The sequence below is a fragment of the Pimephales promelas genome, chromosome 23 (genome assembly GCF_988280905.1).
Source record: "Pimephales promelas chromosome 23, fPimPro1.hap1.1, whole genome shotgun sequence".
NCBI classification, from domain to species: Eukaryota; Metazoa; Chordata; class Actinopteri; order Cypriniformes; family Leuciscidae; genus Pimephales; species Pimephales promelas.
The window spans coordinates 11,584,904-11,609,858 of record NC_142791.1 but is presented as its reverse complement, the minus strand read 5'-3'; the positions used below and the strand labels follow the sequence as shown (position 1 = coordinate 11,609,858).

At 37.7% G+C, this 24,955-nt stretch overlaps 2 protein-coding genes across 3 annotated transcripts; one reads left to right on the top strand and one right to left on the bottom strand.

The window, feature by feature from the left end:
* Positions 1–1,759: 1,759 nt before the first annotated feature.
* LOC120482846 (sodium/glucose cotransporter 1) lies at positions 1,760–16,606 on the top strand. Its single transcript, XM_039677508.2, has 15 exons — positions 1,760–2,013; positions 3,833–3,904; positions 6,388–6,492; positions 7,652–7,711; positions 7,845–7,949; positions 8,575–8,680; positions 10,396–10,476; positions 10,580–10,791; positions 11,410–11,545; positions 12,042–12,149; positions 13,082–13,232; positions 13,312–13,480; positions 13,672–13,887; positions 15,633–15,738; positions 16,044–16,606. Exons 1-15 carry the CDS (start codon positions 1,879–1,881, stop codon positions 16,256–16,258), a joined length of 1,977 nt encoding a protein of 658 aa, XP_039533442.2. The 5' UTR covers positions 1,760–1,878; the 3' UTR covers positions 16,259–16,606.
* A 1,339-nt stretch (positions 16,607–17,945) lies between these two features.
* On the bottom strand, positions 17,946–21,986 carry rab36 (RAB36, member RAS oncogene family). 2 transcript variants are annotated; one of them, XM_039675745.2, is made up of 11 exons: positions 21,895–21,986; positions 21,371–21,460; positions 19,833–19,924; positions 19,681–19,755; positions 19,496–19,597; positions 19,334–19,398; positions 19,202–19,253; positions 19,043–19,124; positions 18,378–18,468; positions 18,166–18,282; positions 17,946–18,056 (listed from the first exon to the last, which is right to left on the bottom strand). In XM_039675745.2, exons 2-11 carry the CDS (start codon positions 21,422–21,424, stop codon positions 18,001–18,003), a joined length of 786 nt encoding a protein of 261 aa, XP_039531679.2. In that variant the 5' UTR covers positions 21,425–21,460; positions 21,895–21,986; the 3' UTR covers positions 17,946–18,000. The 2 variants fall into 2 exon arrangements, with proteins under 2 accessions (XP_039531679.2, XP_039531678.2); XM_039675744.2 differs by having other exon boundaries at positions 21,899–21,986.
* Between the last annotated feature and the right edge of the window lie 2,969 nt (positions 21,987–24,955).

Here is a 24,955-nt window from a genome sequence, read left to right as displayed (position 1 = left end):
AGGGGTGGAATTATACATTTCATATATTCGTATTGTGTGTGTGTGTGTGTGTGTGTGTTTACACCCAGCACAAACACAGTAGTTCACCATTGTCAATCTACAGTCTACTATATATTTCTATCTAGCTGCTAACATTAGCTATATCCGCTAACGTTATGCTGTCTGCCTATCTCTCTCTATACTTGTCTATCTATATATCTAGTCTGTCTATATATCTAATCTATCTATCTCTCTATATCTATGTATTTATCTATTTATCTATCTATAACAACGCATTCTCACCCCAAGGCGTCACCTTTGACCATGCTTCAATATTTGACGTTTTAGGCGCCCTTTAGCGTCACTTACATGACGCGATCCTAATGCGTCATCTAACTGACGCTAAAGGAAAGCGTCAGTTAGAGGACGCGGTTAGGTTTAGGTGTGGGGTGGGGGTAGGGTACACGCGATCCTAGGGCGTCATTTAACTGACGCTAAAGGGCGCCTAAACCGTCAGATATTTAAGCATGTCCAAATGCTTCAACTGACGCCTTGGGAGTGAGAATGGGCTGTCTATAATCTGAATACTCTCATCTACTACTCGTCGCTCTCAACAAGGCGGGCTTTGGAAATTCTCTCCCCAAGGCGACGTAATGCAATGCATTGTGGGGGAAAGGAGAATCGTTGCAAACCGATGTAAGATAAAGTACCTACTTTTTCGTATTCTGTTTTGTGATATCCAACAACATAAAATACAATAGATAACAGTTTAAAGGGGGGGGGGGGGGGGGGGGGGCTGTGCATGATCGGCTGCACTGCAATATGTCACCAAAGAAGTATGTTTTTGGTTGCCAAGGCAAGACAACACTGCACAGATTCCCAAAGAATCAAGTAGGGACCAGTGCATTTGCTATGTCTCTGTTTAATATGATTGGTCGTGCCTGAAATTCTACAATGATTTAATATGATTAGTCAATACACATGGCAGTAATTTTTTTGTTCATCTTGAATTGCAGGCCAGAGTCACTGACACTGCAGAAAAAAACAGTGATTTCGAGGTTAAAAACTTAGATTGGATATTTAAAAAAAAAAAAAAAAAATCAAGTAAGTTCTTTAAGATCACTAAATTCGAGGCTTCTGGTCATTCCTAGGACATCTAAGTCCACTAAGGGAGGGAGGGCGTTCTCACATTTAGCTCCTAAACTCAGGAATAGCCTGCCTGATATTGTTCGAGGCTCAGATTAAAGATGCATCTTTTTAACCAAGCATTCACATAATGCTTACCTTTCATACTACTGTTGAATCAGATCGAATGCATTAATATTATGAACAGCAGCTATGCTAATTATTTCCCATCTGTTTTTCTGCTGTTATCTCAGGACACAAGTCCCGAGGTAAATAGCGTTCTTCAGTTCCAGTATGTATCCAGCCTCTCACGGAGACGTCAGATGCCCAAACACCTGCGACAAAATGACTAAACGCCTGTGAAGAGACGACTCAACGCCTATGAAGAGACGACTAAAACGCCATCAATATGTTATGCCCTAAATTAATACATGATTTACTAATTTTATTTTTGCTATGTACATTTCTGAAATGCACTTTCTATAAAGCTGCTTTGAAACAATGAAACGGGAGCCCAGTTTTACAATTCCCACTATATAAATTAATAATTAATTATCTTAATATCTGATGTTGACAGCTGTAAGTCACAAACACACTTTTATAATTAACTCTGAGGAGGTCACACCCATCTGTAGACACAAACGTATAAGTGAAAGCGTGTGCACATATGGTCACACGCCTGCAGGTGAGCGTTTGAGTCAGGTCTCTTTACCATCGTGTCAGAGAGGGACGCAGTGTGTGGTGCTCCACTTGCCCTGCTCAAACACCATCAAAATGGGGGCAGATTATTTGGGATTTTCTTATCTCCGCAATGAGAACAGAAGAAATGTCACCATTTATATTAACAATGCAGCGGACATCTCGGTGATTGTTGTATATTTTCTGGTGGTTCTGGCAGTGGGAGTATGGGTAAGTGGCCAGCAGTTTACATCCACCAACATTTTTCTACCATTGACTTGTGAACCTTGCGTCAACATATAAATGAACATGGGCTGGGTGAGAAGTCTAAAGAAAGAATGAGGATTCTTGCAGAATTTACAAAAAAAAAAATTAAATATAATATATAATCATCAAATTCTGAGTTTGTTTTAGTCATGTTTATTTTTTGTATTTCTGTTTGTTTCAGTTTCCTTGTTATGTACTAGCTTGTCATTGCTTCTAGCTTGATAATGTTATCCTTGTCACTGCATGCTATATGTTGTACACAGCACGGTAGTTTTCCGCGTACAGACAACACCGTTGTCAAAATGATGCCCATTCACACGGAGCCGTGGAAACGACTAAAAACACTGTATGGCGTTGAAGATGGCGATGAAACACTATAGACTGAACATTTAATACGCATGCAGTTGACGTCATAGTTTTCACAGATTCACATTTTTGTTATTTACTTGGAGACCAGTTTAAAAAAAAATTAGGCACCCAAAACGCTGTTGCCATGTAAATGAATGGCCAAGACGCATATAAAGTTTGATGTTTTTAGTTGAAGACAGTGTCATGTAATCAGCCCCTTAGGCTGGCCACACACTTTTTAAGATTTTACATGACTCACAAGAATTTAAGCCAATTTTGATCCCGATTTGCATCCTGGTTGCACTATTCAAGGCTTGTCCCAAATTATTTTTTGTCCAAAAAATCCCCAATTGTGTGGTGCCAATGAAAGTGAGAAGGCTCCACCAACAGCCAAACATGCGACCGAAGTGGAGTATTGAAAAAGATCTTTTTTTTTTCTATTTTGTTTAACAAAACTCATGCCAAGGGATCCAGCTGATGACATTGATCGTCCCCAATTAGTTTTTCTTCTCAAGTCACGTTTGATCTTGTCTATATTACCTCTTTTCCACCAAGGCAGTGCTGGTTCGGAGCCAGAGCCTAGTTTCAAATCAGTTCTTCGTCTGTCAACACGCAAAGCACTAGCTCTGGAACCAGGAAAAGTGGTTCTTAAGTAGAGCAAAACATTGCTGGTCTAGAAGTAAGAACCACTTGTGTCAGAGGCTGTCCGAACCATCTCAAACGACCCTGGTGTGTTTCTGTTTAGCATTGCTGGGCAACATGATATGTATACAGTGATGTAAGACCTGGCTCTGTGGTGCCTCTCTAGCTTCTGGAAAGGCAAACTCGAGAACTCTTAGAACTAGCATCCGGTTCATGCTGGTGGAAAAGGGGTATGTGAGATTTGGTCTCACTGTGGAAATGTTACTACAATCGACAGGTGTGCAGTCTCTCACAGTTTTAAAATTGGTTAAGAGTCCAAAATCTTCTAGTGTGTCCCAGGCCTAATAAAACAAACTCAGAATTTAACACACACTCCTCTGTTCCCCGCCGTTTAGTTCATATGGTTACAGACTGATTAGAGTCCTCAGTTAAGGTGTGTATCTTTTAGTTACCTCTTTTGATCTTTAGTTGTAATTAAAATTATTCAACCCCCGTTCCAAATCAGGTTTGTTAGCAAAATTTGCAGACTTTTCAGCTGTGACCTATGAACAAATCAAACAAAAATAATTGAAATGGCTCAACACAAACCCTGAATAGACATGACATCCTTCACGACAGTATAAATCTGCGAAATGTGTTATCTCAAGCACATCTGATGCAACTAATCAAGGGCTTCATTAGTTTCACCAGTGAAATGTGTCTGTAGGTATGACACCATATAATGTCAAATGTGATTTTTTTCTGAAATGTTCTGGAACACTTTGGTGAATGTAATGCCTCTTTCTGTTCAAAGGCAATGGTACGGACTAATCGATCCACAGTAGGAGGGTTTTTCCTGGCTGGTAGAAGTATGGTGTGGTGGCCGGTAAGGAAATGGACCTGGATGGTGGATGACAAAGCTTTAAACCTTAAAAGCTTTTTTTTTGTGCCCAGATGTGATGGAAATAAACAAAATTACATTGCCTGATCATTTACTACATCAATAGTGATCAATCAGTGTGCAAAATGTGGTGAATTGTCGTAATGTGCTACTCAAGACTGAAACTGCTGATGAAGTATCTATCAATCGCCTGACCAATGATTATGTTGGCTTGAGCAAGCCATACCGTTATATACTACTTAAACTTATTGGGGTGGGTTCCTGGACAGAGATTAAGCCTAGTCCTAGACTAAAATGGCCCTTTAAACCAGATTACCAGATTCTCTGTCATGGTTTTAAAAAGTAGACCTACTGTAGGAAGGACTAGAGCTTCTCCAGGACTAAATTGAGGCTTAAAATATACAGAGGTAGGTTTAAAGTCTCCATATTATGCTATTTTAAACTGCCCATATTATGCTAGTTGAGTCTCCTACAACTAGTTTAACTATTTTAACTCAGTAAATTTCAGACAATCTTCTCCATTATTGAAGACGAAGATTAAAGTAAAAAAGCATTTAAATGTGAATCAGTCACAAAGGAGACAGGCCCGAGTGACCCCAGTAACTAGACTGTCATGGTCAGCTAGAAGAGTAATATTTTAACGTGTTGGGTGTTTTTTTTTTCAAAAACAAGGATGGAGCATGTTCCTGTGAGATGACATGCAAGTCTATAACTACCTAAATCTCATAAGCTTCATGAAGTCATTCAAATCGTTTAATATTTAGAAGGATAAACATTGATTAATACTTGAGATATAGATAGAAGTACCACCTGCCCTCTAGGCCCCATCCCCTCATTCCTTCTACAAGCCATCTCTGCCACATATCTACCAGCACTTGCACACATCATCAACTCATCCCTCCTAACTGGCATTTTCCCTACGGCATTAAATTAGGCTCGGGTAACTCCACTGCTTAAAAAACCACATTAAACACATTCCCTTCACTGGTTTGAGTCCTATCTCACAGGTAGGTCCTTCAGGGTCGCATGGAGAGGAGAGGTATCCAAAGCACATCAACTGACTTCAAGGGGTTCCTGAGAGTTTGGTTTTTGGACCCCTCCTCTTCTCCTTTTGCACCACATCACTGGGACCCATCATCCAGGCACATGGTTTCTCTTACCATTGCTATGCCGATGACACACAGCTCTACCTCTCATTTCAACATGTGCACAGTAGCTGCACATATCTCAAGCTGTCTGGCGGACATCTCGGCATGGATGAAGGAACATTACCTGTAGCTCAACCTGGCAAAGACTGAGCTTCTCATCCTCCCTGCCAATCCGTCTCTACAGCACGACTTCACTATCCAGCTAGATTAATTATCAATCACACCATCAAGGTTGGTCAGACATCTTGGAGTAATATTTGATGACCAGCCTAACTTTATAGACCAAATTACAAACACAATTTGATCATGCCAGTTTGTACTGCTCAACATCAAGAAGATCAGGCCTTTCCTAACTGAGCAAGTGAGCATGTAACACAACTTCTCGTCCAGGTTATTTCTAGGCTAGATTACTGCAATGCTCTTCTGGCTGGACCTCCATCATGTGCAACTAAACTTCTACAAATCATCCAGAAAGCTGCAGCCCATCTTGTCTTCAATGAGCCCAAAAGGGCCCACGTCACTCCTCTGTTTATCTCTCTGCACTGGCTACCACTAGTGTCTCGCATCAAGTTCAAGGCATTGACGCTTGCCTATAGATCTACCACAGGCTCAGCTCCCTCCTATTTTCACTCGCTCCTACGAGTCTACATCCCTGCCAGAAGCCGACGATCAGTCAATAAGCGGCGGCTCGTGGTACCATCACAGAGAGCCACAAAATCACTCTCTAGAACATTCTCATCCATGATTCAATGGTGGTGGAATGATCTCCCCACCCTCATACAGAATGCAGAATCCCTGACAACATTCGAAAGACAACTGAAAACTCATGGAAGTAACAATTAGACCCCGTCTGTCCAAAAGCAGACCAATCACAACTCATGACAAAGAGCCCACCTCTCCCAATATACAGATCCCCAAAACTACATTCTAAGCACGTTCTTCCCTCGTGTTATGGGAGTAGGGAAGCTGGGTAAGATACCTCGTTTTGTTCTCAGAGGGTTACGCGAGTAACCTAACAGTCTCTATGGAAATGAAATAGCCAACTACCGTAACAAATACTGAATATGTCAAACAGACCCGGCAAGAAAGAAAAAACCTAAAGTCAACTTGATTGTCTCGACAATGTTCTAATTTACAATTACAACTGTAATTACAATCCTTTGCTGATTGACTTTTGTAAACATTCTGACATGCAAAAAGGTAGCAGATCACTTGGACATGGATTTCTGTTGAGTTTACCCCTCACACTGAATGTCAAATGTTTGTTTATTAGAAAATATAATATGAAGCACATCTAAAGTATCTTAAACTTTTTTTCAGATTGGAGGCTCTCTCTTTGCAAGTAACATTGGAAGTGGGCAATTTGTGGGACTAGCAGGAAGTGGAGCGGCTGCTGGTATCGCCACTGGAGGCTTTGAGTGGAATGTATGTATAAAAATGCATAATAATTACATTTATGATATTTAATAATTATGATGTGTGTCATGAATTTATAAAGTATTTTGCATATAAGTGTATTATTGAAATTTATAAATAATTTTGTATTAATAATTAAAAATATCAGATATGCAGAACTGATTTTTAATTATTATTTTATGCCTGCCTTTCTACGCACACACACACACACACACACACACACACAAAAACAACAACAACAACAACTACATAATAATTAATTGGAAGGTACTATACTATGCATTATTGGTAACCTTCCTTTTACAGTGCAGTACTTACAGTGTACTTACCTAGAAAGTACTGGCTAATATAAGGTACATAGGTTAGGGGTAGGATTAGGGGTAGGTTTAGCGTTAGTAGAACCTAGTAATTGTAATTACTATTCTAAGTACATAGTATGTACATGGGTAACAGGACAGTAATATTAATAATATATTTAGGAACCAATTAAACCAATTATTTTTAGGAACCAATTAATATTTATATATTGTCATGTTTATTAATATTTAAAAATTAGATTTTTATTTTTACATTTTCAGGTTTAATTTTAATTTTAATTTAATTTTAAGTTTTGGTCATTTACTGTTACTTATGTACGTTTTTCATTTTTATTAGTTTTAAAAAAATATATTTTTATTTAGCTATAATTTATTTTTATTTCAGTTAAAGTTTTAGTAATTTAAGTAATTTGATTTAAATTAATTTTATTTCAGTTAGTTGCCAATGTAATATTTATCCTTTCTAATATAATTATAATTAAGTTTATAGTTTTTATTTTATGTCAGCTTAATTTTTGAAAATATATATTTTTTTTATATTTGTAGTGGTAACACTTTACAGTACTGTAAGGTTTCATTAGTTAACATTCATTAGTTAATATATTAGTTAATGCAATATATTTAACAACATTTATTAATCTTAATTAACAACTTTATTTTATTTGCATTTATTAGCATTAATAAATGCTGTATTATTATTGTTAATTGTTAGTTTATTAATTAATGTAGTAATGTTAAGAGATGAAACCTAATTATAGTGTTACCCATTTACAATAACAACACTGATGGGATTATGTGTAGAAAATATAAAATCAAATATCTGTAATTACAATCTCTTTTTCCCCTCTCAGGCTATTTTTGTTGTGATTATTCTGGGATGGCTCTTCGTGCCAATCTACATAAAGGCTGGGGTATGCTTACATTTCTTCCTCTTCAACCAGCATTACAGAACAAATCTTTCGAATATTGCTTACTTACACAACATGAATGTGTACTTTATCTCTGTGGTGTGATTTTTATGGTCTTTATTGATGTTATCTGCAGGTTGTGACCATGCCGGAATACCTGAAGAAACGCTTTGGTGGCCATCGTATCCGTATCTATCTCTCTGTGCTGTCCTTGTTTCTCTACGTTTTCACCAAAATCTCTGTGAGTCCAAAATCTGTCTCAGACCTTACAGAAAAGTACATGTATGAAAGGATAACATAGTACTTTGAGAGGTATTTGTCATGCAATACTTTTAGAAAACTTTAACATACTATCAGTGGTGCAACATGCTACACTCAATCGAAAACTATTTTAAAAGCATTTTGCTATTTTTGTTAATTATTATGAAAGCAGCTTTTTTCTTTTCTTTTTTTCCCACCAATTATAACTATGTGCACACATCAAGTACAATAACATTTAAAATAACTACTACTGAAGATGTAAATTAAGTTGTAACCAGTTTGTGTTTCAGTTGAAAAGACCAAAAATATACACTTTCCCTTATGCTTTTATATAAAGTTTTACTGCAATCTGAAAAATCATTTGGAACTTGCCAACATTTTCACAATATGGTGCTGTCTGTCCAGCCTCTGTATTTAGTTTGCTGATAATCTTTACATAAGTCTGCACTAACACAGATTATAGTCTGAAATAGCGGTGATTTCCATGTGGAAATATATTTTATTGCCATGTGAAGTCAGACTAATATGGGTTTAGATTATAAAGATAAAGATGTTGTTTTGAAACGGACAGTTCAAATAATATTTCTCCCTTTTCCCCCTCTCAGGGGGACATGTTTGCAGGGGGCATTTTCATCAACCAAGCTCTGGGACTGAACATTTACCTGGCCGTGATTATTCTGCTGCTGATTACAGCTCTTTACACAGTAACAGGTCTGTTGACGTAAATACAACAAACTTGCACTGTATTATATATATATATAAATATATATATATATATATATAAACACTAGACTTTATGAAAAAAATATAGCCCCTATGAAAAAAATAGCCATTTAGCTGATGCTTATTATAGAAAGGCAAATAATTAGAAAGGCAACCCATATGAGCAACAGCGGCATATCTGGTTCTGATTATAGGAAGCAATGAATGGCAGCCATCCCGGCAGGTATAGGTTAGTGTAAGCAATACTACACATCCATATGAGAAAACAATGGTAAAGCAAGTGTTTATCACAGAAGGCAATGAATGATTGAGTGGCTACTTATATTGCACATATGAGTGAGTGGCTGTTGCGCTTTGCACTCTATAAATGACAGACCGCCGCTGCATGAGTGAGTGGCTGGAGCGCTTTGTACTCTATGCATGACAGATCGCCGCTTTGAGGTGGGGAGCAGCGTGTTATGAGAAGCAAGAGGCCAAAGCACATTATTGCGCTTTATGCAATTTCATAAGGATTCCGTAGATTCAAAGGAGGAGATAAATCTATGGCGTCAACTCTGACACAATATCAAGTGAACCGAACGTGAAAGTTTTTTAGCATGACTTGAACTGGGGTCGAAAGCATATTACGTAAAATCAACGTAGGCACGCCCTCACGTGATTATGATTGGACGATTGATAAGCTTAAATCTGATTAGCTAAAGAGTACGACTGACCCGAGTGGGAGGACAGCACTGCCAGGAAAGATTCACACACAAAAATATACACACACGAAAGATGCTTTGCACATTCAGATTCAAGGATAAACTCGGAAATTTGAAACATTCCAAACTTTTTGTATTTCTATGAGTTGTGCTTTGCATTTGTGAAATGTATTTTATGAATATATTTTGTGCACTTGAATTAGGTTTAATGCCTTTGAAATTGGCTATGCATGTGTGAATCATGCATAGCCAATCTTTTTTTTTTTTTTTGCGTGAAATATTAATGGGACTGATCTGGCTCCATAATATACCGTATTGATTGGGTGAATGCACGTTCCAACAGTTTAATGGTGGTTAGTTAATCGCTGTTTTAAATTAATAAGCTGATGCATAATAACGCGCACACAGAAAGTTCACACATCACTTGCAGATCGCACACACAGAGACACATTCAGGATCGCAGAAACTCATTGTCAATGCTGTTTTGTGATGAATTACACAAAGTAGCTTACAAATGATCAGTTACAACATAGATTTCTTTCTACTTTTGAAGTAACAACTCACAGCTTCACAGTTAATAGAGAGACGGTAGGACTAATTCACACACGCAATCGCAATCTCATTAATGCATTCAAATAAATGTACTCTTACTGGGCTAATTTGTATATATCTGATTTAGAAAGAGCAAAAATCTAAAAAATAAATAAATAAATAAATAAATAATGAAATTAGCTGTTGGAGCAATATCACTGTTGGTATGGAATTCCAAAGCTGCCAAAATAAGAGATTTGCCTCAGCTGTGCACGAGGCGATCTGTGATCGAATCCTAGTTCAAGTTTGGGCTCTCTCAAGCCAGCATCAAAGTTTGTTCACAAACTTTAGCCTCTAGTACTTCTGTAAAATCATTAAATTTAATGTTTCTTGACCATGTTATAAAAAGAGCAACCAACATGAATGCCAAAAGAACTTGATTTTTTCAGTTGCTCACTATTTCTTCTACAGGTGGTCTAGCTGCAGTCATCTACACCGACACCCTACAGACCGTCATCATGGTTGTGGGATCATTCATTCTCATGGGCTTTGGTACGTTCCTTCACTTTTTTTCTGTATTTAAACATTTTGGATTTAAAAAAAAAAAGTCTGCTAAACGACTACTTGCTTCAACATCACCAGTTTTTGCTTTCAGCGTTCAATGAGGTCGGAGGCTATGAGAACTTCAAGGACCGCTACATGAATGCGATCCCGTCAGTGGTGGGTGTAAACATCAGTGAATCGTGCTACACCCCTCGTGCGGACTCATTCCACGTTTTCAGAGACCCTATCACCGGAAATCTGCCCTGGCCTGGAATGGTCTTTGGTCTTACTATCCAGGCTATCTGGTACTGGTGCACTGACCAGGTACTGATCCATTTATCAAGGTTGCTGACTCATTTTTGTCCAGTAATACTTTCTAGATTGTGGCTATATTCTCGTATTGCTTTATTCTGTGCGTATATAGAAAATGTTGGGGTTTTTTTTTGTTTTGTTTTTTTACATAAGAAGCATTGTCTGAGTAAATAAAGAGATATATATGTCCAATATGCTAAGACATTCAAGTTAGTTCAACAGCCCATTAACAAGACTCAAAGCTTAACTGTTCCAGACTCCCATGTTTGGTAATTTGCTAATTTAGGTGAAATGTTAGCCAAAATTATCAATATTTTAGCTTTAAAAAATGCATGGAGACATAAACAGATTCACTCATGTCAAATACATTGTAATGGGGATGTTCTTCCTCTGAGCGGAGTTTAGTGACGATTTATCTCTAAAATGTAGCATCAGTCATTTCGGGAGATATTTATGTTTTCACACACATTATTCAATATTCAATGGGAAGCACTGAAATCTATTTGTAGCGATCAATGCTGATATTGAGGTGGGCCGCCACAAATGAATCAATGTATATAGGGAAACACTGGATTCTGAGCACTAAAATGTTCCTCTGGGTTATTCACACAAACACTCATCTTGTTTTAGGTGATAGTGCAGCGCTGTCTGTCTGCCAAGAGCCTGTCCCATGTGAAAGCTGGCTGTATCCTGTGCGGTTATCTCAAACTTCTGCCCATGTTCCTCATGGTTTTCCCTGGCATGATCAGCAGAGTGCTGTACACAGGTGAGAACGATTGGCAGCATCAGCATTGGCAACGGATAAACTCTTTTGTAAATGTTAGCAAATATGTTGACTTATTCCTGAGTGAGTGATATTAAATGGCAACTTTAATGTTTATATGCCATTGGCCAACTAGGTTTTGTTAGTGTCACAGAACTACCTTTGCCCATCAGAATAAAGTCTGGTCCATGTATTTCTCACAAAATAATCTGTTCCTTCTAGTTCATTTCTAGCATCAAATAAACGTGAATGAACATCAGAAAGAATGTTGTTTTAAACACGGAAAGACGTCGGTGCACTCCGTTTTTTGAAGTTCAAATCCTTCAACGTTAACCTACTAACTCTCTTGACTGCGGATGCGGCGAATGATGGATTATGATTGGTCAGATCGCCTGTCAATCAAACTCCCTGCGAAGGGTCAATTGCATCAGAAGGTCAGTTAACAGTCAAAGACTATTAGTGAAACTAATGTTTGTGTATATTCTCTTGTTTGTGTTAGATGAGATTGCATGTGTGGATCCAAAAGAGTGTGACTATTATTGTGGAGCCAGTGTGGGCTGCAGTAATATTGCTTATCCTAAACTAGTGGTGGACCTGATGCCAAACGGTAATATCCTGATATTTCTAGTTCCCAATCCCGTTTAGTCAGTCATGTTCAACGTTACGTCGGACGGATGTCATGGGGTCTCGCCTGGTAGCCAAATCACCTCTAAGTGGTGACAAAGCGAGCCAATAAAATTGGACCGGCTTTACTCACTTCATTCATATTTTGCTTCGGAGCCATGCAGTTCCACTGCGATCGTTTTTTATTCCAATTCAGCATTAATGAAAAGAGTAAATTTCTAAAGGATAGCACTCTGGGAGATCTGAGGGTAACAGTGGGATCTTCTTCGTTGGATCCGCCCCCGCGAACATCGCACTCCTCTAGCATGCCATGTGCCATGATTCGGTTGAGCTTAAAATCCAGTATTTGGAGACGGCACTCGTTTTTCCTTCAGGAGGGTGGGGAATCAGCAGGCATTTTCGGTCAGTGAATCGTGCCTAGATTCCGGGTTGTCCTTGTCTCATCCTTTTCTGAGACCCTGGCCCGGATACGTGTCCAAATTTCCCGCCACTCCCTTTTGGGACCAGGTGGTTCTATAGGGACATAATGTTGAACATGACTGACTGAATGGGAACATCTAGGTTACTAATGTAAACCCCATTCCCTGAAGGAGGGAACAGAGACACTATATCCCACAGCCCTAAACTTGACAAATTTGAATGGCCGGCCCGGGATACTGTCTCGGCTCCTCAGCAAAACATGAATGACTAAGTAATGCCGGTCTAATTTATACTCTTATGTCCAGGTGGGTGTGACTCGGGATGCAAATATCACTTGTTCTGTTACCGCTTTGAGGTGATTGTGCTCCCAGACGAGACCCCATGACGTCAGTCTGACGTAATGTTACATTAGGAACCTAGATAATCTGTCTCTTTACATGCTTTGATAGATCTATCTGGTTTTATGGGTCTAAACTGCTCTGTGTGTTTTTGAAGGTCTCAGGGGCTTGATGTTGTCTGTCATGCTGGCCTCTCTGATGAGTTCACTCACTTCCATCTTTAACAGCGCTAGCACACTCTTCACCATGGACATCTACACCAAGATCCGTCCCAAATCCAAAGAGAAGGAGCTCATGATTGCAGGGAGGTGCGTTTTTGTGTCTGTTTGTGTTACCTTGTGAAAATGATGTGAAAAGGCTCTGAGATGCCTGTGTTCATGCGTAAAGGTTGTTCATGCTAGTTCTGATTGCCGTGAGTATCGCGTGGATCCCCATAGTTCAGTCAGCTCAGAGCGGCCAGCTTTACGACTACATTCAGTCCAGCACCAGTTATCTGGCTCCACCCATCGCCGCTGTCTTCATCCTCGCCATTTTCTGCAAGAGAGTAAATGAAGCAGTGAGTCAGTCCTTCACATTTTACAGTTTTATACATTTTGCTTTGTATCCATTTATATATTTTGGTTTATATCCATGTTGCTTGTTAAATTCAGCTTGATATTAATAATCTCAAAACTTTTTTTTCAGAAAATCAAAGTCTTGCTGTAAATTGTGTATCTATTGACACATAGTGTTGATATTCCCTCACAGGGCGCTTTCTACGGGTTGTGTATTGGTCTGTTGGTGGGTCTGGCGCGTATGATAGCAGAGTTTGCCTATGGCACCGGCAGCTGCGTGAGCCCCAGTAACTGTCCCACGATCATCTGCGGTGTGCACTACCTCTATTTTGGAATGATGCTGTTCGGCCTGTCCTGTATATTGATACTGGGCATCTCCCTCATGACCAAACCTATTGACGACAAACATGTAAGCTCTTCTGATACTCTTCAGTATTTTACAGTGTTATTAATCATGCTTCTGTACCACAATTATTACATTTACAGTTTTTTCCGCTTTAGTATACTATTTTCACAAGTAAGCTGTACATTTTCAAAACTCTTAGTGCTAATATCACAAACAATCAACAAAAGTGCACTTTTTTTCAAACATTTCGGTGTGTTTTTAAATTTTTTATTTTGTCTACACAAAATGTCCTTTTCACCAGGATACTGATAATGTGTAATGTTTATGCTCAGAGGTCAAAGAGATGTGTTTTTAGTCTAGATTTAAACTGACAGAGTGTGTCTGCTTCGGACAATGTTAGGAAGACTGTTCCAGAGTTTTGGTGCTAAATAGGAAAAGGATCTACCGCCAGCAATCGATTTTGATATGCTAGGTATTATCAACTGCCCATAATTTTGAGATCGCAATAAATGTGAAGGACTATGATGTGTTAGGAGCTCGCTCAAGTACTGGGGAGCTAAACCATTTAATGCTTTGTAAGTAATCAGCAATATTTAAAAATGTATCCGATGTTTAATAGGGAGCCAATGCAGTGTTGATAGGACTGGGCTAATATGGTCATACTTCCTGGTTCTAGTAAGAACTTGCAAGTTCACACACCTCTTTAACGTTCATTTTAGTGATCTCTGACTGGCAAAGTCGAACAGCATTAGTGCCGACGTGAATATTAATCCTAGAGAATGTACGATTAGCATTAGCCAGCACTTTTAAATTTGCTTTGATTTCAGGCACTCTACATTTGACTATGGTGGCTGTTGTCTCTATTTTCACATTCCGTGTAATAGAATCGCTAATAACTAAGGCACTTTCAACAGAATTCTCAGTGGGTGTTTCACTGAGTGGGGAGAATCTATTTGTTATGGTAATCTGAACAGAAAAGCTGTGTTTTGTCCCGCAACTACAGCGTCTCACAGCTTCATGGGCTTTACAGCCAGAACCGAACAATGTACAGAGTTCACTAAGCTAGTCGCATCCAAATCAGTATCTAAAGCCCTTGCACTCTTACTATCCTTGATTAAAGTTTGGATGCGTGTCTGTTCTAAAATCTTCTCTGTCAGCCTGACTATCTCCCTGCATTTATCACATGTAAAGCCCTCAGTACTGACAAAGAAAGCTTATGCTATGCATGTGACACGAAGTGCATGTGACAATAACAGGAGAAGACATGGATGGCAGGTTAACAGGCTAGCGAGATACTAGTGTATTGTGCTAGCGATAAGATAAAAGCTATAGCGATTTAGATCAAATCTAGCAATGTCAGATTAAAGTGATAGGCAATATTAGACTATATCTAAGATATGTTGATGACTATATTCAGAAATATAAACAACAAGAAATGGCAAACCAGCTGGCAAACCAGCAGCAAGGCAGAAAGGAGCAGAAGCAATCGAAGGAAGTGTTCAATCAGCAGAAGCAATTGAAGATTTCACTTGAAATACACATATTATGCTTATAACATTATAGTTCAAACGTTTGGGTTGAAATAGATAGATAGATAGATAGATAGATAGATAGATAGATAGATAGATAGATAGATAGATAGATAGATAGATAGATAGATAGATAGATAGATAGATAGATAGATAGATAGATAGATAGATAGATAGATAGATAGATAGATAGATAGATAGATAGATAGATAGATAGATAGATAGACCTTTATTTCTCTGTCACAGCCCCTCATTCTGTTGCCCCTTGTTGTTGTGCAGTTGTACAGGCTCTGCTGGAGCTTGAGGAACAACACTGGGGAGAGGATAGATCTGGAGCTAGATGACTGGACTGATGAACAGGATTCCAACTCTATGGAAACAAAAGGTACGTCTGCACAAGCCACCAAATACATAATCATTGATACAAAGCACAGGTAACACTCACAGTTTTTGTGTGCAACGTGCATCACGTGGTTCAGTAAACGGACTGTGGGTGTCTTTGAGTGGACCGTCTGATACTGAGACTAGTTTATGGCTATGATTAATTGATTAGATTGTAGATTGTTCTAGGAAAAACAAAGGATGTTGATCCAGACAAATGTCTTATTTGTGTAAATCACATTGCACATGTAACATATTAGCTTTTAATAATCAATAACAACCGTTTCTGTTCATCTCTTGACCCTACAGAGGAGCGTGAGGAACCCGGCTGTTGTAAGAAGGCGTACAACTGGTTCTGTGGCTTTGATCAAGGCAATGCCCCTAAACTGACTAAAGAACAGGAGGCGGAGATGAAGTTGAAGCTCACCGACACCACTGAAAAACCTCTATGGAGAAACGTGGTCAACGCAAATGCCATTATCCTCCTCTCCGTCTGCGTCTTTTTCTATGGTTTCTTTGGTTGAAGATCACATCAGTATCATCTAACTCTGTGAAGGATATATGTTCTGTGGACAGAAATGTTACCTTATCAGAAACATCAAGCTAAATGTGATGAATCAGACTGTATAGGTTACAAATTTCCTCTTGAAACACTCATTACTTTATAATATCCTCAACAAAAACAATTTCTTCCTTATAGCTGCTTACTGTACTTTAATTTGATGGCAGGAACTACAATTCAATATATATTTTTTTGTAATTTTTAATTTATATTCCTTGTTTTTAGCACCTAAACTAATTTAACTTAAAAAAATAAGTACCATGGTTGCCTTAAAATTGAGTTTATTGAAATTAAAATTTGATTTTAATAATATGGAGATTGGTTTAATCAACAGAAACTCAAAATATTATGTTATCTGAAACACATTATTCATCTAAGTTGATTTGACAAAAGAAAAAAGTTGTGATAACAAATCTTGAGGTGTAGGATAGGATCTGACTATCCTTTTTCTTGGTTGCTGTTATATACAGACATGCATGTCATATAACAGTGTCTTTTTAAAAGAGACTGAGAACAGTATAAGTAACCTAGTAAAGATTACCATTTTGTGTAATATTATTGTACTTCACTTTTACTTGTTCCAATATTCTAGAGGGTGGTGGCTCTGACATTACAATGAACAAAGTAATTATGAAATTAAAATACAAAAATATATATACTGTTACAAGTGATAGAAACAGTTAACATGGTCACCTTTGCCAGCCCTTTCTCATTAAACATTCAAATTCCACATAAACTTTGAATACTAGCTCTTGCTGCGGAGAAAACTATGCACGCAGCGTTCTGTTTTCTTTTCCAATGTTTTCTCTTTTCAAGAATACAATTTCAAAGTGAAAATCTTACCATTTCAGAAGATATAAGTGTCATTTTGTAGAATAATAAATCTACTATGCAGCCATCTGTTACACTTTATGATTATGCTTGTTCACTGTCAACTATGCTTATTTACTGATAAACAGCATGCTTCCTTCTAATATTGCTGAACATGTAGGTTTCTCAAGCTTGGGTAATGTAAAGACAAATAATGATAAAAAAAAAATGTATACACTGTTCCATTATAATGTATACGTTTATTTCATCTGCCAAAGGAAAATAAACAAGTACAAAAGGTTGCAAAATAACATACAATACAATCATTAAATGGCAGTTTATTGAGCAGTGTGAAATACTGAGGTTAATACACCTTATTCAGAGCAGCGCCATGACAGGTATTAAAGTGAGGCTGTGAGGGATAGACTTACCGTGTTTCCAATGGCATCCGCTGTAAAAAGCTGAATAAAACTGCTAGATACTTACAATTTTCCACAGCTTACATTGTCGGGAGTTTTTTGTCAACTGAAATTTCTTGGAAAGATATTTTTTCAGTGTTTCATGAGCAGAACAATCCGAAAACACATTAAATAACAGTACAGCCCATTGAAGAGATGCATGACTATCCCTCACAGCCTCGCTTTCATTCTCATTAAAAATCAAAGATGGCGCTGCCGTGAATAAGGCGTATACTACACTATAAATCAAACTCATACTGGATATCTGTCCCTTATTTTTGTATGTGTTTGGATAAGGTGGTCCCTCTCAGAGAGTACATTCATGATGCACCAACTCAGAAATTGGTTAGTTTACGGAGAAACACTACTTTTTTAACCATGTTAAATATTTATTCTGTTAATACAAATTGGTTCCTTATCTTCTTGAACCTTCTGATCAACAACAGGACGACTTCTTCGGCTTTATTTGTGCATCTTCCAGTGCTGTATTATCTAAAATAACAAAGCCACATCATCCACCAACATACACAATAACATACACCTCACAACATTTACATTTGTGAACATCTCTGTTTTATGATTTTAGAGAGGAATCTCTTACTGAGAATACTTCCATCACCAATCTGAGCGGTGCTGGGTTCTGTCTCCAGGTCCTTCAGAATGGCATCTTCGAAAGCCAAAGATGCCACGCGAAAGAAAAACTCCTGGACGTTCTCCCCTTCAAATCAATAGTAATAAGAGTTACGTGTTGTAACTGTCTTATAATCCTTCTAATGGACATTGCATACGTATTCTTATCCTTTTAGAATGTACCTGTTTTTGAGGACACCGACCAGAACTCTGCGTTCATTTCTGCTGCAATGTTTATAGCATCCCTCTCTGTTCTCTCGCACTCTTCTGCAGACTTCACACAAAGACAGGGCGTTATGCCCTTTTTGTCTTAATTTTGTTGTTGTGGTCTAGCAGAATGTTTTCATACTTGAATGTTTAAAAAACAAATTATTTTGTATTTTGTATCTGTTCCTCAATAAACTCCCTCCTTCTGAAAAGCACTCTGTGCTCTGATTGGTCAGCTGGGCTGGTGTGTTGTGATTGGTCAACTGCTTTGAGCCTGTTTGGGAAATATCACACCTCTTACCATAACCGTGAGTTTCAACGCACTACTAATGCAACTCAACTAGGCCTCGGCACTTTATTTTACCTATGCCATTGGGTGGGAATTATTTAAATGAGGAATATTGTGATGTGTTTGTTTCTGGAAGTAAACTCAAGACTACAATTGAAGTGTTTCAGGAAGTTCAGAAACAGTGTGCACTGATGTAGACAATAACTGTGTGAATGTAACTTTTTTCATGTTCACCGCAACATTAGATGAAAATGTAAAAGAAAATATATAATAGGACCCCTTTAGTCATAGCTTTTACATGTATGTGTACATATGCAATTATGCATGCTTGTGTGTGTGTGGCTATTCTCACCAGGAGGTCTCTTTTTGTGCCAACCAAGAAAACAAAACAGGAGTTTGGTTCATTTTCTCTCAGTGCCTCTGATAACCACTGTCTGAGAAACAAATAAACGAAAAATAAATAAATAAAAAACTGACATATTCCCAATTTCAAAAAAAAAAAAAAACTTACCGTGTGTTTTCCAAGGTCTTGATATCCGCCATGTCGAAGACAGTAATAATAACTTTTAAAGTAGAAACAGAAATTATTTTAGGGTTTAAACAGACTCGTATCTAGAGAATTAAATGAGAATCTACATTTTACCTTGAGCTCCTCTGTAATATGCTGATGCAATGCATTTAAACTTTTCTTGGCCAGCAGTGTCCCATCTACAAACATTGGAATGGGCAAAAATGAATATAAAACACATTACATTTTCAAATGAACAGATTTGTTCTTTAAATAGTTCAGAAAATAACTACTCACATTTGAAGAGAATAGGGGAGCCCAGATAGCTCAAATCTCTCAATCTCAAAGTCAACACCTATAGTAGCCTTGTAGTCTCTCTCAAACACATCTTTACAGAACCTATGATATACGAGAACATAATGAACATTAATGTCTCTGAAAGATACAACATGTGTCATTTAAAGTAAACCTGTACACTCTACCTGTTTATTAAGCATGTCTTTCCCACATTCAGATCTCCAACCACTACTGCTTTTGACATTTTAAGCCTGTCAAACCTGGAAGATAATATTTAAACAAATTATTATACTGTTTAAGTAATAAATAGACATTTGATAGACAGACAGATAGATACCCTTGCAGGCGGGCCGCCCGGTCTTGGCAAGCCATCTTGGCTTTTGGATTCCAGTCATCCTTCGTCTGTAGGCAGGCTTCTGGATTATAACACTACAGAATAATAATATGACAGAACTAATAAATACCGACACAGTCTTCTTGTCATAATCAACATCAAATACCTGATCTTTTTGGTCATTTAGTTGTCCTGATACTTTTGGTCATTTGGTTGTCCCGTGTAAGAATAGTAGTTTTGTCCAGTCTGTTGAAGCTGTGTTTAGATGTTACTAGTTTAGATCAACCAGAACCATCATAAGAAGGATGGTGTCTACGCTAACATTAGTTTCTGCGTTTATCCTGATGGACCCTCTATGGTGGACCTGCACCTGGATCCATCCCGACTCATCGACACGACAGCCATCGGCACTGATCCTCAACATCTCGTCTCCAAACCGGCGTGATTACTTCGACTTACTAACAGATGGAAATGGACAAATACTCTGGTAACACTTTACAATAAGGTTCATTAGTTAACATTAGTTAATGTATTTACTAACATGCACTAACCATGAGCAATACATTTGTTACTGCATTTGTTCATCTTTGTTAATGTTAGTTCATGAAAATACAGCTGTTCATTGTTTGTTCATGTTAGTTCATGGTGCATTAACTAATGTTAACAAGATTTTAATCAAGTATTAGTAAATGTTGAAAATAACATTAACAAAGATTAACAAATGCTGTATATGTGCTATTCATTATTAGTTCATATTAACTAATGTAGTTAACTAATGTTAACTAACGAACCTTATTGTAAAGTGTTACCAATACTCTTAATGTTTCGATCCAATTTGTTTTGTAATCACTGTTCCTTCGTTGGCCAGAGGAGAACCGGCCCCCGACTGAGCCTGGGTTCTCCCAAGGTTTTTTCTCCATTCAGTCACCTGATGGAGTTTTGGTTCCTTGCCACTGTTGCCTTGGCTTTTGGCTTGCTTAGTTGGGGACATTTAATTTTCAATAATATTATTGATCTGTGTTGTATTATTTTCATGTTATCACTGTGAAGCTGCTTTACAATCTGTATTGTAAAAAGTGCTATATACGTAAATAAAGGTGATTTGACTTGACTATGTCTGTTTCATTACTTTGGATTTTGGAATTATTTACAATAAGGCCAGATATGTGCATAAACAAAGTGAATAGGTAACATTTACCATTAATATAACCCCCCTACTGAAAAAAGTAGTACACAACACAGCTATGGGAAGATGTTTTATTTCAGCAGAATTAGCTGCAGTCCTGTGATCCTGGCGGATTCGTCTACAGTGAGGCCCCTCTATATGGAAGTCACATTTTCTCATTATAAGATTAGTATCATGAGAAAATGTGACTTCCATATAGAGGGGCCTCACTGCAGATGTGCTCGCTTAAAACACTTGCTGGATTTCCAGGCGTACGACTTGCAGTATGAATCAGACAGGATGATTTAATCCTGAATGATCTCTTCAATTAAAATGCCTGCAAATATTTAACATAAGGTAGCTTTAGAGAGTGTACCTTTGGAAATGTAGATATGATCCTGTCTCTGCTGACAGGAGGGCTGAACTGCATTGTCTTGTCAGGGTCAGGTTGTCTGGGGAAACTCACCTGTGAAAGACACACACTGTCAGCACAATCAGAAAAGACCTACTGTGTGTTTACTCTGTACAACTTGAATGACTTCACTTAACATAGCATACTTCATACAATAAGTGTACAATATAGTATTATATCAATGCATCATTTACTAATAACGTTAATACGCTGCAGCTGTGCAGATATCCTGTAATGTCTTTTAAGCGTAAGTTAGTTCTTTACCTAATACAGAAGACTGTGGCTTTGGTCTTTATGGTTAGCTAACTCAGTTTAACACTAACAAATAAACAGAGGTGCATTTGTTGAACGAGAAGGACCGGGCAACACAACATAGCGCTATAACGGCGCAGTTAATACATTGCCTGTAAAATACACTGCTAATCTCGTTTTAGCACATTAAGACCTGCTAAAACGCTACAAAAAATATGAATAGTTTGTTCGCTTACTCACGGATATTACAGCAGCGTAGTCTAATTCCTGCCGAATGCTAACTGACTCTCCGCATCAAATCCTCAAGTCGTCGCCATGGCAACCACGAGCCGGAACCTGCCTGCTGTCACGTCACGTGGTGCAGGTTTTGTTTTTTACGTGATGCAGAAGATATGCCGCGCGATGGCAACAAGCGCTAATTTAGTAAACACACTAACAACAGCAACTAATAACGACAACAACAATAATAAAACACAACAGTTTCTGTGTGGGCGTGTTGTAAATTCTGTTGTAAAAAAAATAAATTCTGTTTTTTCTGTCTTCTGAACATAAAGTAAGATATATGTTTGCAACAAACAGCTAGGAAAAAAAAAGATAGGATACTGTGAAAGTCAATGGGGACCAGAAACTATTTGGTTATGTTCTGTGTTCAGCACAAGAAAGAACAAACTGAGGGTGAAACATTTATGCCAAAATTTTCATTTTGGGCTGAACTGTCACTTTAAGATGGTCCGCACAACAAACTCACAGAAAAGTCATTGAAGAATTAATCTGAAAGGTAAAAAAAAAAAAAAAAAAAAAAAAATTAAACACACAATTGCCAACATATTTCAGAATATGTGTTCCTCAACATTTACTAAAATCACACGTTTACAGTAATCTCAAATGTGTTCTTAGATCCTCCTCTGCTTAAAGTAAATTAAGAAAAAAAATTGTAAACCACTATTTCGGTGTAGAGAGAAAAGAAGACAACATAAATTAGGGGAAAAAAATTGTAAATCACTATTTCGGTGTCGAAAAGAAGACAACATATCGCTTTGCTTGTTTAACTTGTTGAAAGTTAAACAAGCTTGTTTGCTTGTTGAAAGAAAGAAAGAAAGAAAGAAAGAAAGAAAGAAAGAAAGAAAGAAAGAAAGAAAGAAAGAAAGAAAGAAAGAAAGAAAGAAAGAAAGATTAGTAGCACACTAAACGCTTTTGTGTGTGTGATCAGGGCCTTAGGTCTGCTATCAATGGCTCAAGCTTTGCTAGCACTAAAATGACGTTTCGGAAATTAGCAACGGAAATGTCTTGAAATACGTCATCTGAACAATTTTGAGGTGTGGTAACCGTGGTATAAGTGGAATAATTGACTATAGGGCGTTGAATTATTGATTAGGCCTATTGAATTATTGAGGGCGTCGAAGTGGTGATTAACGGCATCACCACCTCGGGTGTACATTACTTCGAATTTTTTTCAGCCATATAGAATACGATTTATTATACATTGAGTACTCACCCTCACCGGTGTGAATCACAGTCTATGGTGTGAATGTGTGTGTAAGCTATTTGACCTTAGTGGCGCGCGTTACGCTGAATGTCCGCAGGGTGGCAGCAAATCCCGTTTAGCGAGCCGAGCCGAGCGAGAGTGCTGTGTCATGCCAAGCAAGTTAGATTGTGCTCTTTGTTCATGGTGCCTCAGAGATGGATTTTTTTTATATATACTCGAAATTCCCCCTTAGTAACTCCTTTCTTTTCACGTGTCATTTTAAAACAAGAATGAGCATTGCAGTTTTCAACACATTTAGATCAGCTGGAGAGAGTCGGCCAGACTACTAAAGCCAAAGGTTACTAGGTTAAAAAGCTCAGTCTGGCCTCGGGTCTAATTCCATTTTACAGTCATCAATAATGATGGACAGTTTGAAAGTATGTGATGCTAAATTGATTCATTTGTGTCCATGCTGTTGATGCATATTGCAATAAGATGTATTGTCAGAAAAGGCTTTGGGTTTGGATGTGCCTATATAGGCAATACAGTGTTCAATGAACTCCCAGTTAAACGCTTTGACAACTGCAATTAACCGAGAATGCAGGCTCCGCTCAATTAAACTTGTTAACTGGTTTGTTCACATGTGTGTTTTTACCTAAACAGACAAATGCCAACAAATACAATAGAGTATAGGCTAATTCATGCATCTGGCAGGTTCAATGGAGTAAAAAAAAAAAAAAAAGACAATCAGATGTCTTGTGGTGGACTTGCTAAAGACAGAAATTGTCTGTTTTTCTGTCACTGCCTTTTATAGGCTACATATGGCAAAAAATGTGAGAGAATATTAGTGGTTCACTGTCTTTAGGCTATTCGTTTAATTACACATATCAAAATGTAATTTGTGATTACTTTATTAATTACCTAAATTTGAATCCAATTTTTTTTTTAATATTGGCCTAGATTTATTATAAAATGAATTAAAAACAGACGAATCACATGAACATGTCCAATAAATCTTAATAATCTTTTTATTTTATTTTTATTTTCAGTCATATTTATATACATCATGCTTGTTATTAATAGGCTGATTTAAATAGATTTTATTGACAATTTTTCAATTGGGAAATACTGTATTGATTGAGAATCTAATTTGAATAATCATTGGGAATAATTTACAGAAATCACTTCCAGATGTATTGCAGTGTAGGAAGATGTTAATAAAAGATGTGAACAAATCTTAATGGTCCAAAAACAGGGATCATTTTCTTTATGCAAAATATAACGAGAGCTTTGTAAACATAAAATGTGACCTGGCTGAGTTTCAGCCAACCACCTTATAGTAACACATCACATATGTCCCTGCAAATAATTTGAACTCTGAATCCCATTTGTTGTCAAGACTGGAAACAGATGTTTACCATTCCTCCTCTGTGTCTGCAGTGTGTCCTTCCCTGCTCCTCATGACAGTCACAAGGTCTTCCGTTGGCCGGCCCTCCTGCTCAGTGTTGCTATATAGCATGCATTTTTTTATTTCTGTTTTTCAGGGCAAATGCACTTTTTCCATAATCTAGTCACATTGGTCACATGGCCAAAACCAGTATACTACAGTCTCAAGAGGAAACACTGTCTCCTGAGTGAAAAGCACATCATTTCCCCCTGCCATTCTGATTAGAAAATCATGAAATATATATGAGTACATCAAGTCATATATCCTCCTTTTCAAATTTTTTCATGTACTTTAGGCCACATGTGAAATTTAAGGCCATGCCCAGAGAAACTCCAGGACATGAACAAGATCGCCACTTCGTCATAAACAATGGTGAGGCATCTGA

What these genes read in the sequence shown, in the direction of transcription:
- LOC120482846 (XM_039677508.2), top strand. Translation starts at nt 1,879, where the DNA reads ATGGGGGCAGATTATTTGGGATTTTCTTATCTCCGCAATGAGAACAGA. An exon ending in TTCTGGCAGTGGGAGTATGG is followed by an intron (nt 2,014 to 3,832) that starts GTAAGTGGCCAG and finishes TTCTGTTCAAAG; the next exon opens with GCAATGGTACGGACTAATCG. An exon ending in ACGTTTTCACCAAAATCTCT is followed by an intron (nt 7,950 to 8,574) that starts GTGAGTCCAAAA and finishes TCCCCCTCTCAG; the next exon opens with GGGGACATGTTTGCAGGGGG.
- rab36 (XM_039675745.2), bottom strand. Translation starts at nt 21,424, where the DNA reads ATGCAGTTCAGCCCTCCTGTCAGCAGAGACAGGATCATATCTACATTT. An exon ending in AAGACATGCTTAATAAACAG is followed by an intron (nt 19,598 to 19,680) that starts GTAGAGTGTACA and finishes CGTATATCATAG; the next exon opens with GTTCTGTAAAGATGTGTTTG. An exon ending in GTCGGTGTCCTCAAAAACAG is followed by an intron (nt 18,283 to 18,377) that starts GTACATTCTAAA and finishes ATTGATTTGAAG; the next exon opens with GGGAGAACGTCCAGGAGTTT.